Source organism: Stegostoma tigrinum, chromosome 35 (assembly GCF_030684315.1).
Source record: "Stegostoma tigrinum isolate sSteTig4 chromosome 35, sSteTig4.hap1, whole genome shotgun sequence".
Lineage (NCBI taxonomy): Eukaryota > Metazoa > Chordata > Chondrichthyes > Orectolobiformes > Stegostomatidae > Stegostoma > Stegostoma tigrinum.
The window spans coordinates 23,967,091-23,983,840 of NC_081388.1; the positions used below are offsets into that span (position 1 = coordinate 23,967,091).

A 16,750-nucleotide genomic window follows, 5' to 3' on the forward strand; every position below is an offset into this window, starting at 1 on the left:
ATCTAGAATCACAAACTATTGCACTCTAAGCAGCAACTATTACCAAAGGTCCTGCATTCTAGTAACAACAATAGTAATAAGCAAGTAAGAGCCTGAAAGGGAATGAGGGAGAACAGAATAGCTGCTGAGCAGGAGTCATAGCAATAAGGAGTTGATTAGTATTTTGTGTGTAATAGGACCACTCTTCAGAAGCACGAAAAGAATAAGTGGTCAACATTAAGCTACCTAAAAGCTTTAAAAAATTTATTCAAATGAATGCAGGGACAGGACTGAGTGAGATATTCTTCAGGTGGTGTATGGTCTTGTTGGGGTGAATGGGCTGGTTTCCACACACTGGGGATTCTATAAATGTTATGCTGACAGCTCAAAATGTGTCTCAGTGACAAATTTATGTCTAGTCTTGCAGCATTATTGCCAAATCAAGTCACAGCAAAGCCTAGATTCCAACTCCACTACAAAACCAATACTTTAACTTCCATCCTAAAATAAGGAAGTGTCAAACAATGCAACTCAATACAATTTCCTGCATAGAATACATTTCTAATTATAGACCAATTGACCATGCATTATGTACCTCTCAAGTTCTGCTAAACTTCATTTCACAATTCGAACATATCTGAAAGACTAAAAATGCTGAGTTGAAATGCTAAAGTCAAATTATGTCCATCACCCCAAATGGTATGTAGGCAGTAACTGGCCCAGTAAAGCCATTTGATCCAATAGCAGCAAATTCAAGATAAAAGTGTGAAGCTGGATGAACACAGCAGGCCAAGCAGCATCTCAGGAGCACAAAAGCTGACGTTTCAGGCCTAGAGCCTTGTTATCTTGAATTCTCCAGCATCTGCAGTTCCCATTATCTCTGAGCAGCAAACTCAAAGCCACTTTCAGCACAATCTTTTTTGGGTCTTGTTAAAAGGAATTTTAAGCTGTTCATTTCTTCATCCCATTACTACTGGTTAGGTCTTCATCTACTTCCCTCACCAAAGCAGTTTCAGGATTTGGATATAGCAATCCTGCTGGAACAGAAAGAGGTCTATTAAATTGAAAAGCATTCCATCCCCTATTCCCAATTCCTCCGCCTCCGCCGCATCTGCTCCCACGACAAGACATTCCACTCCCGCACATCCCAGATGTCCAAGTTCATCAAGGACCGCAACTTCCCCACCCCCAGTGATCGAGAACGCCCTCGACCCCGTCTCCCGCATTTCCCACAACACATCCCTCACACCCCGCCCCGCCACAACTGCCAAAAGAGGATCCCCCTCGTTCTCACACACCACCCCACCAACCTCCGGATACAACACATCATCCTCCGACACTTCCGCCATCTACAATCCAACCCCACCACCCAAGACATTTTTCCATCCCCAACCCGTCTGCTTTCCGGAGAGACCACTCTCTCCGTGACTCCCTTGTTCGCTCCACACTGCCCTCCAACCCCACCACACCCGGCACCTTCCCCTGCAACCGCAGGAAATGCTACACTTGCCCCCACACCTCCTCCCTCACCCCTATCCCAGGCCCCAAGATGACATTCCACATTAAGCAGAGGTTCACCTGCACATCTGCCAATGTGGTATACTGCATCTACTGTACCCGGTGTGGCTTCCTCTACATTGGGGAAACCAAGCGGAGGCTTGGGGACCGCTTTGCAGAACACCTCCGCTCAGTCCGCAACAAACAACTGCACCTCCCAGTCGCAAACCATTTCCACTCCCCCTCCCATTCTTTAGATGACATGTCCATCATGGGCCTCCTGCAGTGCCACAATGATGCCACCCGAAGGTTGCAGGAACAGCAACTCATATTCCGCCTGGGAACCCTGCAGCCTAATGGTATCAATGTGGACTTCACCAGTTTCAAAATCTTCCCTTCCCCCAACGCATCCCTAAACCAGCCCAGTTCGTCCCCTCCCCCCACTGCACCACACAACCAGCCCAGCTCTTCCCCTCCACCCACTGCATCCCAAAACCAGTCCAACCTGTCTCTGCCTCCCTAACCAGTTCTTCCTCTCACCCATCCCTTCCTCCCACTCCAAGCCGCACCCCCATCTACCTACTAACCTCATCCCACCTCCTTGACCTGTCCGTCTTCCCTGGACTGACCTATCCCCTCCCTACCTCCCCACCTATACTCTCTCCACCTATCATCTTTTCTCTCCATCTTTCTCTCCATCTCCACCTCCCCCTCTCTCCCTATTTATTCCAGAACCCTCACCCCATCCCCTTCTCTGATGAAGGGTCTAGGCCTGAAACGTCAGCTTTTGTGCTCCTGAGATGCTGCTCGGCCTGCTGTGTTCATCCAGCCTCACATTTTATTATCATAGATGGGGTGGATAGTAGTTTAGGGGAGAACTGGAGAGAAAATTTTTCCACAGGTGGCAAGGGTGCTTGGAATGCACTGCCAGTGGAACTGCTGGAAGTAGGTACATTAGCAACATTTAAGGCATATCTTGATAGACACATGAACAGAGGCAAACAGAAGGATAGATACCACACTTGGGATATAGGCAGTGGATCAAAATAAGAATTAGGAATCGGTGCAGGCTATGTGGGCTGAAGGGCCTGTTTCTATGCTGTATACTTCCAAGGCAGAATGGTGTGGAGGTGGCTTCCATGAATCTGCTGTCATTGTCTTTCAAGGGCTGGAGGTCATGGGTTTGGAATGTGGGTCCTAAGGAGCAAACCAAGTGCAAACATTTATAAGTTTAGCCTGGTCACTAGCAGTCTATAGATGTTCCGCTTACACATATCAGATTTAAATCAAGTGCCATTCCTCAGATGAAAAGCAGAAGTTGCTGGAAATACTCAAGTCAGGCAGAGTCTGTGGACAGAGAAAGAGTTAATGTTTCAGGTTGATGACCTTGATGAGCTTCAGCTCCCCAGTTTGAAAAAAAAAGTGACCTTCCAGGTAAAAACTTGTGTGTGGCTCCCCATTTGTGCTCAGGCCACTATGGTCAATGCTGCAAAACCCTGGACAGAAGCCACATTGAGATCATTATTCTTCATAATACAAGAATAAAAACAAGATAGATGCAAACTACAGTCATAAAAAAAACTTCAGTCCTTAAAAAAACATACACAATAATGAAAAAATCTTAAAGGAAAGGTGCAAGCACCTGGCATTACAACAAACATGTTGTAATTTACAAACATACAACAATGTAACACTGCTGCCAGACAGCAGGGAAGAGATAGCTCTGAGCTGAAAGTTCAGCAAGAGAATCTGAGAAAGACACAGCTGAAGCATACAGCCCTCACCACACACTGTCCCCATCCCTCCCATACTTCACTCATTTAAGCCACCTATTAGTGCATAGACTTTCCATCTCGAATGAAATCTTTGCATAATGCCCCATGCACAAAGTTGGGCAGTGGCTGTTCTGGTCAGCTTTCCCTCTGGTCTCTCCCTCTCCATGGACAGAAAATGAATTAAACAGAGTGACCTCACCACAGTGCTGTACCAAAGTACCAATCACAGGATCACAGTCAGTGTTTCAGTGAAGGCGTGGGGTGTTTAAACAGAGCTCAATTTCTGTATTTTCCCACTCAAATCCAGAGTGGTCACAGTGACAGGGACACACATAGGGAATGGCAAAGGGCACAACACGAGACTGCAGCCAGTCACGATATTCCCTTAACTTCCAGTTAAGACAGTCCTGCTCATTCTCTATTCATTTTGTAAAGACAGCCGCACAAAATCAAAGATAATGGGAACTGCAGATGCTGGAGAATCCGAGATAACAAAGTGTGGAGCTGGATGAACACAACAGGCCAAGCAGCATCTCAGGAGCACAAAAGCTGAAGGGTCTAGGCCCGAAACGTCAGCTTTTGTGCTTCCGAGATGCTGCTTGGCCTGCTGTGTTCATCCAGCTCCACACTTTATAACCCCACAAAATCAAGTTAGTTTTCTTAGTCTGGGTAAAAACAAATCATTGAGATCCACCACAAAAAGGGTTATTAACACCAGTGTCAGGGCACTCCACCTCCAGGAGTGGTCCTCAATGAGGAACATTCTTGAGCTGGAGATGTCTTTGGCAATTGGGTGGCCTAGGACAAGTCTCACAGCCAATCAGCTCAATACAAATTCCCGAGTGGCGAGGCCTCACTGGGAGATGCACCACAACCCCAGAGCTCACTTTTCTCCAGCCCACCATCCTCACCCTCAGGCTGATTTACTGCTATGACAGAGGACCTAGAATTCAAATTCAAAAGTATGCTGCAAAGGATTTATTGAAAAAAAAGTGGAATTGTTACAAGTAAACATACAAGCTCCATAGAAAGCTGTCATTCCTCAAATGGCTTCCACAGAACATGGGACAGAGGATACAGACAGTCAGATATAGCTTTACCCCTACTACAAACATCTGCAGCAGCACCATCAACAGAAAAATCTGAAAGTATCCTTCAGACAATAAACTCTGATAAAGAGTTTCAATTCTCCCCCTTTTCAATAGAAATGACCAACTGCATAGAAACCTGTGATTCCATTAAAACAAAGCAGCCTGATTGGTCTCTTGTAATTTTTTTTTGCTTCCCACCCCATCTCACCGCCCCCCCCCCCCCCTTTCAGATCATAAACAGGTTACATCTTGATTACACCAGCATGACAAAGATACAATGCTGTTTATTTTTATGAATGATATTTAGGAAGATACACTGTATTGCGCATGCAACATTCACAGCCCACAAACAGCTAGAGAGCCCCAAATTACAGCTAGATAAATCCAATCACTTGGGTCCAGAGGACAGGCAAAGGAACAATATCAACAGATTTACCCATCTCTCATGCTCATTCTCACTTCAGTGCTGTTGCTGAGGCCGCAGCTATTAATTAAACAAACATTAATAAATTAACAGACACACAATCGATTGGCAGGAAGATCAAGCACAGAAATAAATCAGAATAAAAGCAAAAACACTGCCGATTCTAGAAGTCTGAAATAAAAACATGTAGCATTGGAGAAACTCGAGCTCAAGAGTCACAAGTTATTTGGACTTGAAACATTAGCTTTTTCCTTTCTCCTTCTCTCCACAGAGACTTCCAAGATCTGTTGAATTGCTCCAACACCATGCTATTATTACAGAATTCATCAGCATTGATTGGAACCAAAGATATTTCCACACTCAAAGGTTTTAGGTCACATTAGTGAGATCAGGGGAATCAGCTTAATAATGTTCCCCACAGGGAATTCCATAGCCAACCCTGCCTGAAAAATCTCCATCAACCCCCTGGTGTTGCCTGTTACTCCTGCCTCGTGATAACAGTGCACTGTTCCTTCAGGGGATATCCTTGGGTCTGTTTCAACAGCCAGGTTCAAACAATTACACACCTGAGCAGTAAGAATCCCTGTTTGTAGGAAGTTAAAACCCTGACATCAACCAAATGCAATGAGTAGAGACCCTTCAAGATTAGAACAATAAAAAAAGAAAAACTTAAGGACTATGGGCAAGCAACAAAGAACTTTGTCAGCATGCTGCAGTGCGGATACAGGGCGGCTGGTAAACATGAGTGGCTGCCAACAGTCTCCTCATGTTTCTGGTCCTTGACCATGACCATGTGCCAATAGCATAGTATAGGGCTTGTTCCTCATCCTATCAGGCCCTTTTCACACTGAAGCATCAACACTATCTGTAACCTCACGCAATACCTGCACGTCACTGTCACCACTGGTATGGTGCACACAGCTTCTTGCCCCTTACACTTGACAGGCACATCACAAGAACATCAGCAAGTGGAGCCCCCACCACCCCACTGGAACAGCAATGACTAACACTATCATCTGAGATGCCAGAGGAATGACAGGCAGAACATTTCAACCTGTAAAGGAACTACATTTTCTCCACCCAAATCCAGGCTCCTGCAACAAACTGTGACAGAGGGCCACTGCATACAGTGAGGGTTCCCCCCCGGTCAAGGACAGAGTTGGGGTGAAGACTCTTCCATTGTGAAGGCCAGGCTTAACACACTCGGACAGAGATAAGAGACTGCAGGCCTCACATGGCGCGCGCGGGGGGGGGGGGGGGGTTTGCACGCAGAAAAAGGGAAAGCGGCATGATTCCCAGTTCAGAAATCAGTAGAGAGTCGGAGCAATATACTTTCCACATTCATTATCCCCTCTAGCTGGTTCTCAGGTTAAGCCATCAGCCTACCTTCAGAGGGCAAACTCTGCATTAGGGAAAGTTGCCACAGGAAGCTACTTCGTTTCGAGAGAAAATAAAGTGGCACGCAGGCACATCCAAGTGCGTCTGACATAAATTTATGCCAAGAATGGAAACAAATCGTCATAAGGTCCAAGAGGAAGAACTCAATCTGGGAACATGAAACGCCAGCAAATCATAAGAAATACCCCTTCACCAGCCTTCAATCGAGAGCATCCAATTCACCATAGTTTCCAGCTACTCAACAGCAGTGCTTCTCCTGCCTGCCCCAATACTAGAACAACAGACTCAGCATATTCAGGAAAAGGTCAACAGTCCAGTGTCCGATGACATATGCTGGTCAAGTTGTTCTGTTGCATGAAGCTAAACAACATCTTAAAATAAAAGTCACAAAAGCAACTAATTTTTTTTTATAAAAAGTTTGCTTTTCTTTTTTAACACTTGCCATTTAGTTTACACATTTGCATTAAGGATATGGAGACGAGAAGATGCAGCAGCACATTATCACAAAACAAACCCAACAGTTCATAGTTCACCAGGGCATTGCCACAGAATGACAGTACAGACTTGCTTCATTACAGTATCAGGGTTACAGGCTTTCAGACCGGCCTCTCCTGTCCACTTCCGGCCTCGAGGGGAGCAGAGGGCTGAGTGTCTCTCCACATTGTGACCCATTGGAAATGGTAGTGAAGCCTTGATCTACACACATTACGACTTATTATGTTCTATTCAGAGCTCACTAGACTATTACAGCTCACCTCCATGCAGTCTGGTTTTACACAGTGACTCTCTTGGATGACTGCTAGGGTATCTATGTGACAATACAAAGCTTGGTACGCTTTCTAGTTTTAATGTGTTAAAAAAATTTGTTTTCCTTTTAATTTTAAAAACATCTACTCAAACCACAGCACAAGCATCAGACTTGCAACGTCCCAAATTTAGATGTGGACAAGACCGCTTGAATCTAGCTGATTGTTAATCTTGTGGAATTCTTCACTAAGCTTGCCTATATTTAATTTTTTTTCCTAAAATTCCCACACTTTACCCCCTCCCAAGTTGTCCAACTGAGAGATCTGACCCTCGAGAACTTTGGAATGTCCATGTGTAGTGGAAGATTCTCTTCAGACAGAAGGTGTGCAAGATCCCTCCGCTAATTAATCCAGTTTGCTCTGGTTTAGAGGCTCTATTCCCCCCTATATTTTCAGAGAAAGGGAGCTTGTTTTTGTCCCACCAGCTCCACCCTAACCCCCCAATGACAGGGCAGTGCAACTCCAAGATGTGGATGATTTCCCAGTAGCCCTCCCAGCAACAGAAACCTGAAAAAGAGACACAGAGAGACACAGACTTTAGTATTAATCCTGAGTACCTAACAAACCCATAAATAACATCAAAATAATCACATTGACCCCGAGCAATCAACAAATCAGTCTTAAACTGCCACAGTTAAGACGCTGGTTGTTCCTCCCCACTCTGCGGAGGCTGGAAGCTGTGCCTGGAAAACTGATCACAGCTAGGCACAGGGATTCCTTTTAGCACTGAGATAAAAATGAAAAGGAAGGGGAAGAACACATCAATCTCCCTATCTCTCTGCCTACTTTGCACCTTTTTTGTTTTAAAAGAAAGAAATAAAAACAAAGGTTCTCCAGCAAGGACAAAAGAATCAGACAGGAGGAGCAGGGTTAGAGATGCTATATGTTGGGAAGGGGATTGGTCAGTATTGTCTACCTTAACTGATGCCTTATGATCACAGAATGCCCACCTGACATGGTATCCCTTAATCTCAGCTATACGCCATAGAATGCGGACAGCCTGTCCTTCAGAAGTGGTGGGAATTGCTCTGAAAACTGCTGCCAGTTCTCCTCACCAACCTGCTCCTTGAAGCCATGTAGGATCTGCAAGAGACACAACAGGGTCCACGGTTAGAAAGTAGCGAATGAAAAGGTCAGCACATGTGGCATGCTTTCTGGGTGGCAATACAAGCATCACCGATAAGCAGCCTGTTTCCTAGATTAAAGGTGGAGTAAATGAATTATCCAGGTAAACACAGTCAGCCATCACAGCAGGGTCAATAGAGTGGAGCTGGAGGAACGCAACAAGTCAGGCATCAGAGGAATAGGAGAGTCGATGTTTCGGATGAAGAGTGTAGGCCCAAAACATCGACCCTCCTACTCCTCTGATGCTGCCTGATCTGTTGCGTTCCTCCAGCTCCACTGTGTATTGACTCTTGACTCCAGCACGTGCAGTTCTTGTTATCCACAGCAGGATTCCTGGTTCAATGCTAAGTGTCTGCTCTATGTCAGCTGCATTAGGCAGGGCAGTGAGAGGTGGTGCTTGGGTTGGAAAGTGGCCGGCTCCTACTGCACCTGCACCAGACAACCAGCCATTCATCCACATTGGAAGATTCAGCTGCCAGGACCTACACAACAGCTTGAATTAGTATACCTCTGCTGCAGTAAAAGCATCTGGTGCATATCAATGGAATTAAAATGGGGCCGATTTGATTAGTAGCAGCTAGGCAGAGGTGGAGATCAGCTAGAGGATTAGGCACGTTCAGCTCCAGTGTGACAGGGTTACCATGGTGGCGAACAGTGAGATAGAATGGTTAGGATTCTAGATCATTCATTCAATGTAACATGTGTCAAAGACTGCCGGAGAGATGGAGGCACGCTTCAGGAACATGCGACTGAGGAACTGGCAACGTACACAGATTTATCACTTGGATGAATTTCAGCATTTCTCAGGGATGCTAATATTCAGTCTTTAAAAAAATGCCATACCAAATGGTGCAAGAGACACACTGACATGGGGAGAGTTAAAGTCTTTAATGTGGACCACAGAGCACCACATTCACTACTATAAAGAGCGATGGGCAGGGTTCTTAGTCAGTTGTTGCGAGCAGTGTCCTTATGTTGTGTATCCCACAGAAGAGCAACACTTGGTCACAGCATCGTTCAAATAGACAGACTGCTATCTGGGGACCAACTGACTGCAGCGCTCAACAGTTTTGGTTTGAGTGGAGTGGAAGGCGCAAAGAGGACATTGTCCACTTAACGAACACCCACCTTGTAAAACATATCACGTAGGTCATCCTTTGGGTTCACCCACGAAGCAACAGCATCGCAGAAGAAAATGAAATCCTGCAAGAACCAAAATGGTGAGTTTACAATTAGTTTGCAAACTATTTCCCCGTAAGTGCAGTAAATATAATTGCCTGGACGAGTGCAGTTGCCACACATGAAGCTTGATATCCTCCATGACAAAGCAGCACCCCACCAACCTCCAACTTTATTCAACACCCTTACCAACAACAGCATATACTATTACCATGGTGTCAACAAAATACCTTCAGTAGCCGACTAAGGCTTTCCCAACCCATTACCATAACCATCCAAAGTACGTGGGCCACAGATGCATGGGAGCACCACCTGGTAGTTTCCCAAACTGAAACCATCCTAATTTGGAACTCTGATCACTGCTCTATCATCATTCCCAAATTGAAATCCTGGAACTCTCTTCCCAACAATGAGGCTGTAACTACACATGGTTTACAGTGATTCAAGGAAGCAGCTTACCATCACCTTTGAAAGTCAAATCACGGACAGGCAATAAGTATTGGCCCAAACAGTGACACCGACATCACACGCCAAAAAGGGAAGAGAATACAAAAGCCACCCAATGGTCCAACCAATGATCAGTCAGCTCGACACAAGGCATCTCAGCAGTGACCCAGGACAGTCTCTCAAATGGACAATGTAAAGAATATTTCCTTACCTGCACCACGCCACCTGGATTCACTCCAATCATCATACAGATCCCACGGAAGGCAGAATCCTTCTCTTCGTTATCACGGATATTTCTCAGAGATGTGCACCTGGGAATTACAAAGCCATAGTAGCAGTTAAATGCAGCAAAATCCAAATCTCCACTAGACTCGGTTCATTAGGACCTGGATTTCAGGAATGCCTGGCTCTGGCAACGGTTGTTAAAAAAAAACAGAACAGCAGCACATACACTAGGACAGAGCTCACACTTTCCCTCCAGACTGTAAATACAATGGTCAGAAATGAAGGTGGGAAGAAAAAAGGAAACACTCACCATGGTCTGATGAATTGCTGTAACATAGGTGCAACTTCCTGGGGACACACATAACCCAAACGGCCAATGGTAATAGCTGTGGGGAGGAGAGACAGAAAAATGAAAATCAAATCATTGCGATTGCTACCATTGAGAGCTACCCGCAAAGCCACATGCTCAGAATAGAAAAAAGTTCAACATTCTTCAGTTCAGGATTCAAATGTCTGCAATTTTCTAGTCATCACAGCAGTGTGGCAAGGCAGTACAGTAAACCATCCCAAAAGGCACTAGACTGACCTTCAATATTGAGTGAATCAAGCCAAAAGCAGAACAATTTCTAACATACTATACAGTGCAGTGGCAGGAACGTTTTCAATTAGTTACCTATTAATGAGAAATGCACAGGGAACAATGAGTGGAATTTATAGTTCCATGTCTGTCCCAAAACCCACAAATCTCAAAAGCCCTGTGCACCTGCCCAGAGTATTAGGAGACATAACAGCTTACAGCTGCTTCAGAATGCCCTCAGTATCGCCTTTTAGTCAGGGACAGGAATTAAATATCTTGTCACGAGGCGAAGTATAGATAGTGAATATCTACATCATCCAACGGTAACTGCCTAGAATTTAAAGTGGGGGCTATTTTCCAAACTGTCCAGCAGTCGGACGTCATTCCTTTGACATACAGCTCTTACACAGTTAGCAACTGTGTTCGACAGGGCTAAATCAGAAAGTTTTTTGAAGTTAGGTAGTCACATGGCTCCAAACAAAGCCAGCACAGAGCACACTCCTATTTGTCTCTTACCAGTGTTCTCAAGCAAAGTCTTGGGAGTGTTTGGTCTGTTAATTATTTCCACCAAGTTATTCAGAACCAGTGATACATATGGCTGCATCTCAGCACCTGTTGAGGCAGAAGATCTTTATTTTCTACTTGCACAGTATTCCAGTAATTTCCCCCCCAGACAGGAAGAAACAAAATGCTTCACGTGAATATTATCAAACATGTTGTCTTCACCATTTCCAAAACCAACTTTGATGCCCATCCACACAAGGTGGTGGCGAGCTACCTCAAAATGCTGCAGCCCATGGGGTTCAAGGACCTCCACGTTGCTAGAAAGGAAGTTCCAGTATTTTGTGTACGTTATAAGAGATACCACACTACCATGGTGCAATGGAGGAAGGAGTGAATACGAAAAATAGTGGACAGGGTACTAGTCAGCAGACTGCTTTGTTCTGGATGGTGTCAAGCTTTGTTGGAGCTGCAGCCATCCAGGGGCAGGGAGGGCATTCCAAAACACTCCTGACATTGCACCGTGCAAATGGTGGACAGGAAGTGAGCCACTCTGCAGTATCTCAAACCTCCAAAATTGCTCTTGTAAATATTATTTATATAGTTAGTCCAGTTCAGTTATTGGTTACACCCTGGTAATCTACAGAATATTCAGTTTTATTTGAGCTCATATTTAAAAGGGCAGTGAAAATGAATTCAAATCAACTGTACAGTTCACCTGAAATTTACCACTGTTCTCAAAACAAAAATGTTAGGGAAGCTCAGAAGATAGCATCAGTAGACTGAAACACAGCAGCTTTCTACAACAGCTTCAACAGATCAATTTTCAGTTACTGCTATTTCTCTCCCATAACGATGTGCAAACAAATTGCTTCACGTGAATATTATCAAACATGTTGTCTTCACCATTTCCAATTACTGCTATTTCTCTCCCATAAAGATGTGCAAACTTCAGCTCAAAACTGCTGGGGAATTCTGGTTTGGGGTTCTCCTTACATCAAGAAACACCTTGTCTCAGTGAACAGAGACAGTAGCCTTCATATCATGGCCCAACAAGCCCAAAACACCCCTCCAAACAGCACCTACCCAGATCCACCCCCTACCCCTTCCCTGTAACCTTGCACTTCCCATGTCACCTGGACACTACAGGCAATTTTTCATGGCCAATGCACCTACCATGCACACCTTTGGATTGCAGGAGGAAACCAGCAGAAGCCTACACAGACACACGGAGAACATTCAAACTCCAAACAGAGGCATGAAACCAAGCCTTCTAAGCCCAGAGGTGGGGACACTACCACTGCACAAGTGCTCCTCAAAGTAGATCATATTATAAAATAGGTTCGGCCAATACTGCACACTCCATGAAAAGCAAGAACTTACCCATCTGCATGCAAATCTCCCCAATCGCCCAGGTGGCATTATTGCACACTGAAATAAATTCCGGGTTCAGGTTGGTGCCCAAGATTGGCATGAACTCAGCTAAGGTGAAGACAAAAGGAAGAAATCAGGGTCTCAAGTTAAGCAGATTCACATCATTTCACCAATAGGTGAATGTTTCACTAGACCCTACTTTCTAAAGGTGCATTACTTCCCCAGGACACAGGTCATCCAGAATCCAGGTTGGAGCTCCAGTTTTTAAGAGGACAGTGTCACGTTTAAATAGTTCCTTGGTACAGGAATGGTTTAAGAAATGCCAATGGCAATGGAAACAGTGGGGTAGCTGCCAACCAGAGGCTGCACACCCACTATTCAAGGGGGGGATGGTAACACAGTCAGACATCACAGAAAAAGCACAACGAGAGAACATTAAAGGACTTGTGGAGCAGACAGTACAAATATTTGAGCCACATTTTAGGAATGTGTAATCTTTCATTTCTAGAGCTTCAAAATTACCTCCAACGCTCAAGAGTTTCCCCCCAGTATTCATCCCCTAACCCCATGCCAGTTGCAGGAGGGAAGTATCAGGACCTAACAGACAGTAAGAAACCAGCTTTGTACAAGAAGTCAGAGACACCCTGGCTACGTAATACCAAAGCACTCACCTATACACTGCTTGACATGCTGGAAACAAGCTTTGGTGAGATCCCCCAGAAGTGCAAACGAGCTCTGCCGGACCTCAGGCATTGTATCCTACAGGAAGGAGAAACACCAAACATAATTATCAAAACAGTATACAGTCAACACGACCCACTGCCTCATGAAATAAGCCCAACTTCCTATAACATCAGGGGTCTCCTTCCACTGCCCAATATCATATTAACTGGGGAGTGAGCAACCAGGCCATAAGCACACAGTCTACAGGATCAGTGTTTGGTACAGGTTAGAGGAAACATGGAGCTGCTGTCGAGTAATGACCTGGTTGGTTCTCAGCAGCAAGGCCTGGATCAGATTATGGTATTACCCAGTGATCTATTCACCCCCATGTTGGTTCACAGCCACAACAGCACTTCTGCTCAATGTTCACTGAGAAACAGTAGAAGCAAATTGGCAATGATTCAATCACCAATTAAACACAATCAGCTGCATACTGAGGGAGGTGCTCCCTCACAGACAAGATGCTAAGTCAAGACCCCCTTCTGTCCCTATCATGCAGGTGTAAGGAGGTTCCGTAAGTTAGTGGAATGGGCGAAATCTCCTGGACTTCTGTGAGGCAATTTACCTCCGACACTGCTCAAACAAGAGTGTCGAGGCACGTATTGATGCCTTCAAAATTCAGTCTCATCCATGCTACAGTAGCCTTGCTACATTCTCACGTACACAGGGAAGAATGGTTTTAAGGGGGGTAACCGCAATACATTCAGGAGAATGCTTGTTTGGCAAGGCTTTCTATTCACACTAGAGATTCTTCACAATGGATTCACTGTACAAAGACAAACAAGTCATTTCTTCATGTTCACTCTTCATTCACCTGCATACACTGGAACAGAAGGGTCATGATATTGCTTCGAGCCACTAGCTGCTCCACATGACCGCCCAAACCCTCTGCCAAGCCACTCAGCAAGTCCAGAGCTACAATCATGAAGTCCTTGTCTGGAGCCTCGTACTGGTCTGGTTGCGTGTTGTACATCTGGAAACATTCAGATTAAAAAGGTTAATCGGGGGATACAATGTGACAAAGCAGAGTCTTGTCATTTACATAACAGAACATAGATGGTACCTAATTACTGTGCCGACATAAAACCAGTCTACTGTACAACTCCCAACAGGTGTCAACATTTGGCATTCCTACACAAGTTACTATCACAGTTAACCTCTCAATGCCTCCTGTGTACAGTAAGCAAAGGAGCTAATCTGTTACAGCACCACAAGAGAGAATTCAGTTTGATTTACATGTTTCTGGTCCCACCCATTCACTGATTGAGTTAATGCGTTCCTCAGTATGGCCAAAAGATCCATACCAACAAACATCATTTTCCAACCCATCATCACCCCACATCTTTTCAAGTCTTTTACAGACCAAAACCTCACTTCAGCAAGTCTATATCAAAACCCAAAGTCTGAGGAGACCAAACAACTTGGAGCCCAGGTCATTCTAATTCACCCAAAGTTCCTAAACTTCACAAGAGCGTGTTTTCCAGATTCAAACTCCAGTTAAAAGGAACTTACCATGGCCTGGGCAAGTGTCTTCTGCACAAGTGTTACACAGCGCTGATAGACAGGCTCACAGTATGGGAGGAAGCCACTCTGCAGTGCAGTGGCCACCGATGACAGGCACTAAGGAAGAAGGAATAATGAATACCAATACCACAAAGGAGGTACAGCATATCAGGAACAATAGTACAAGGTCAGCAAGGAAACTATAACCTCAAACTCAGACAGGCTACATTAGGGTCACATACTGGAATCAGACATTACAAGAAGATATGGCAGCTTCAACTAAGATCTGAGACCATCGCAGCAACCTGAAACATTGACAAAAAGCTTCTTGTAAGCTAATACGACCCAAACGTCAGAGTGCTCTCACCTCTTGGACAGAGGCCTGTGGAAAACACTGCCAAAGGGCACCAGAGAGAGTTTGTTGGCCCTTGCGGAGCAACTCCATACACTTCTGAGAAGTGATTCTGGACATAAATAAGCAGTAATCCCAGATACTGCCCATTTCCAAGCTCACAGGCACACCAGTGCAGACCCAGGATTTACAAGCACTTTCTGGCCAGTGGGGTTCAATAGCAAACATAGCTATTCGGGAGGATAAACAGCACTAAGATTTACTCCAAGTAGGCTAAGTGAGTCCATGGAAAACTTAGTCAGCAGGACACAGATGGTGCTCGGCAAATATTTTAACAAAATGTTAGGATCCAGACTACCCAAACAGAATCTCTACTCTACAAAACCAGAGGGATAAACTTCCAATAAAACTGAATTTGAGAGATGAGGGAGCAAGAGTAAAAGACAGGAATTAGGTGGAGAGCTCCTCCAAAGGAAGAAAGGTCGCAGCTTCCTTCCATGTGGAAAACTCTGACTCTCTGAACTGAAACACAGGTTAATGGGTGCAGGAATGGTAAAAGAATAAAACCACAACTCTGCCACTTTTGTGGCAGAGATTTCCACAGCCTCACTGCACTCTGGGAGAAGAAATTTCTCATCTCCGCCCTAATTGGCCTACCTCATGTCCTTAAACTGTGATTCCCTAGTTCTGAACTCTCCAATCGATGGGAACATGCTCCCTGCATTTACTGTTAGAATTTTACAGGTTTTTAGGCAATCCCCATTCATTATTGTAAATTCCACTGAATACAGCCCTAACTGATCCATTGTCTCTTCATGCATCAGCCCTGTCATCCCAGGAGTCAGTATGGTAAGTCTTTGTTGCACTCCCTTCTAGCCAGAACATTCTTCCTTAGATAAAGAGATCAAAACTGCACACAAGATCTCTAGTGTAATCTTCACAAATAGTAGTCTCTGGGGTACCAGAGAGTCCAACAGATACTCACCTCCAGCAGAGGAAAGAGATCCTTATCTTCATCCTTCAACTCATTCCATTTCTGAATGAGGGGAGGCATTAGTTTCTGGATGTATTCCTGAGAGTGCAGAGTGGAACATTATGCCATTAATGCTTGCACTGGCAACAGAACCAAGAAATCTCAGCCTCTCCAATACAGTAAAAACAGCATATTAATTACACAGAGAAACCCAGTCTCGTATCACTGTCAACCACATGCAGAATCCCAGCCTTTATAGATCACTTTTCACTCTTGCAACCACCCACCCTGCACCCAGTAAATCCAAATAAAACCATTGTTTGAATTCTGCTTTGGCCTCAGTTCCCCAGCGTGGAGTTTAAATCTCTGCACTGGACTTTGGCCTCCACCATCTGAACCCCATCCCTCAATAAAATTCAGAGCCACTGCCTACTGGCTGATTGAGGTGATGTCCCACAGAGTCAGCCAATGTACCAATGGCATCGTACAGAATCAGCAGGTTCTTGTGCTGGTATTTCCCAAATGCAAAGACCAGCGTGTCGAGGATGTAGCTGAGATATGGGACCAGTTCAGTGCAGGCTTCCTCCTCTAATGTAGCAAACGCACTGCAGGGAGAAGAAAGGGAGAGTCAAGGTCACAAACAGCAGTAAGGCCACGCTGAAGGCATTTACAGGCACTCAAAACAGGAAAAGGAAAGCTGCTCCGTAGTTGAAATCAGGTTCAAATGATAATGTACCCCTCCCTCAGCTTCTAATAACCTTACGGCTATCCCCTTCACCACCCACCAGGAGTTACCCACCG

The 16,750-nt window shown here is 44.9% G+C and overlaps 1 protein-coding gene across 4 annotated transcripts in view; it reads right to left on the reverse strand.

Moving 5' to 3' along the window:
• Positions 1–4,214: 4,214 nt before the first annotated feature.
• LOC125447448 (transportin-2) overlaps positions 4,215–16,750 on the reverse strand; it is a 28,553-nt gene continuing 16,017 nt past the window's right edge. For all 4 annotated transcript variants that reach the window (XM_048521796.2, XM_048521795.2, XM_048521798.2 and 1 more), the window contains exons 13-24: positions 16,383–16,554; positions 15,962–16,048; positions 14,634–14,741; positions 13,936–14,094; positions 13,070–13,157; positions 12,408–12,506; positions 11,040–11,135; positions 10,257–10,332; positions 9,933–10,032; positions 9,224–9,298; positions 7,921–8,053; positions 4,215–7,477 (exon numbers count right to left, since the gene is read on the reverse strand). In XM_048521796.2, coding sequence (XP_048377753.1) covers positions 7,946–8,053; positions 9,224–9,298; positions 9,933–10,032; positions 10,257–10,332; positions 11,040–11,135; positions 12,408–12,506; positions 13,070–13,157; positions 13,936–14,094; positions 14,634–14,741; positions 15,962–16,048; positions 16,383–16,554 — 1,168 coding nt within the window. In that variant the 3' untranslated portion in view covers positions 4,215–7,477; positions 7,921–7,945. The remainder of the gene's footprint in view (positions 7,478–7,920; positions 8,054–9,223; positions 9,299–9,932; positions 10,033–10,256; positions 10,333–11,039; positions 11,136–12,407; positions 12,507–13,069; positions 13,158–13,935; positions 14,095–14,633; positions 14,742–15,961; positions 16,049–16,382; positions 16,555–16,750) is intronic.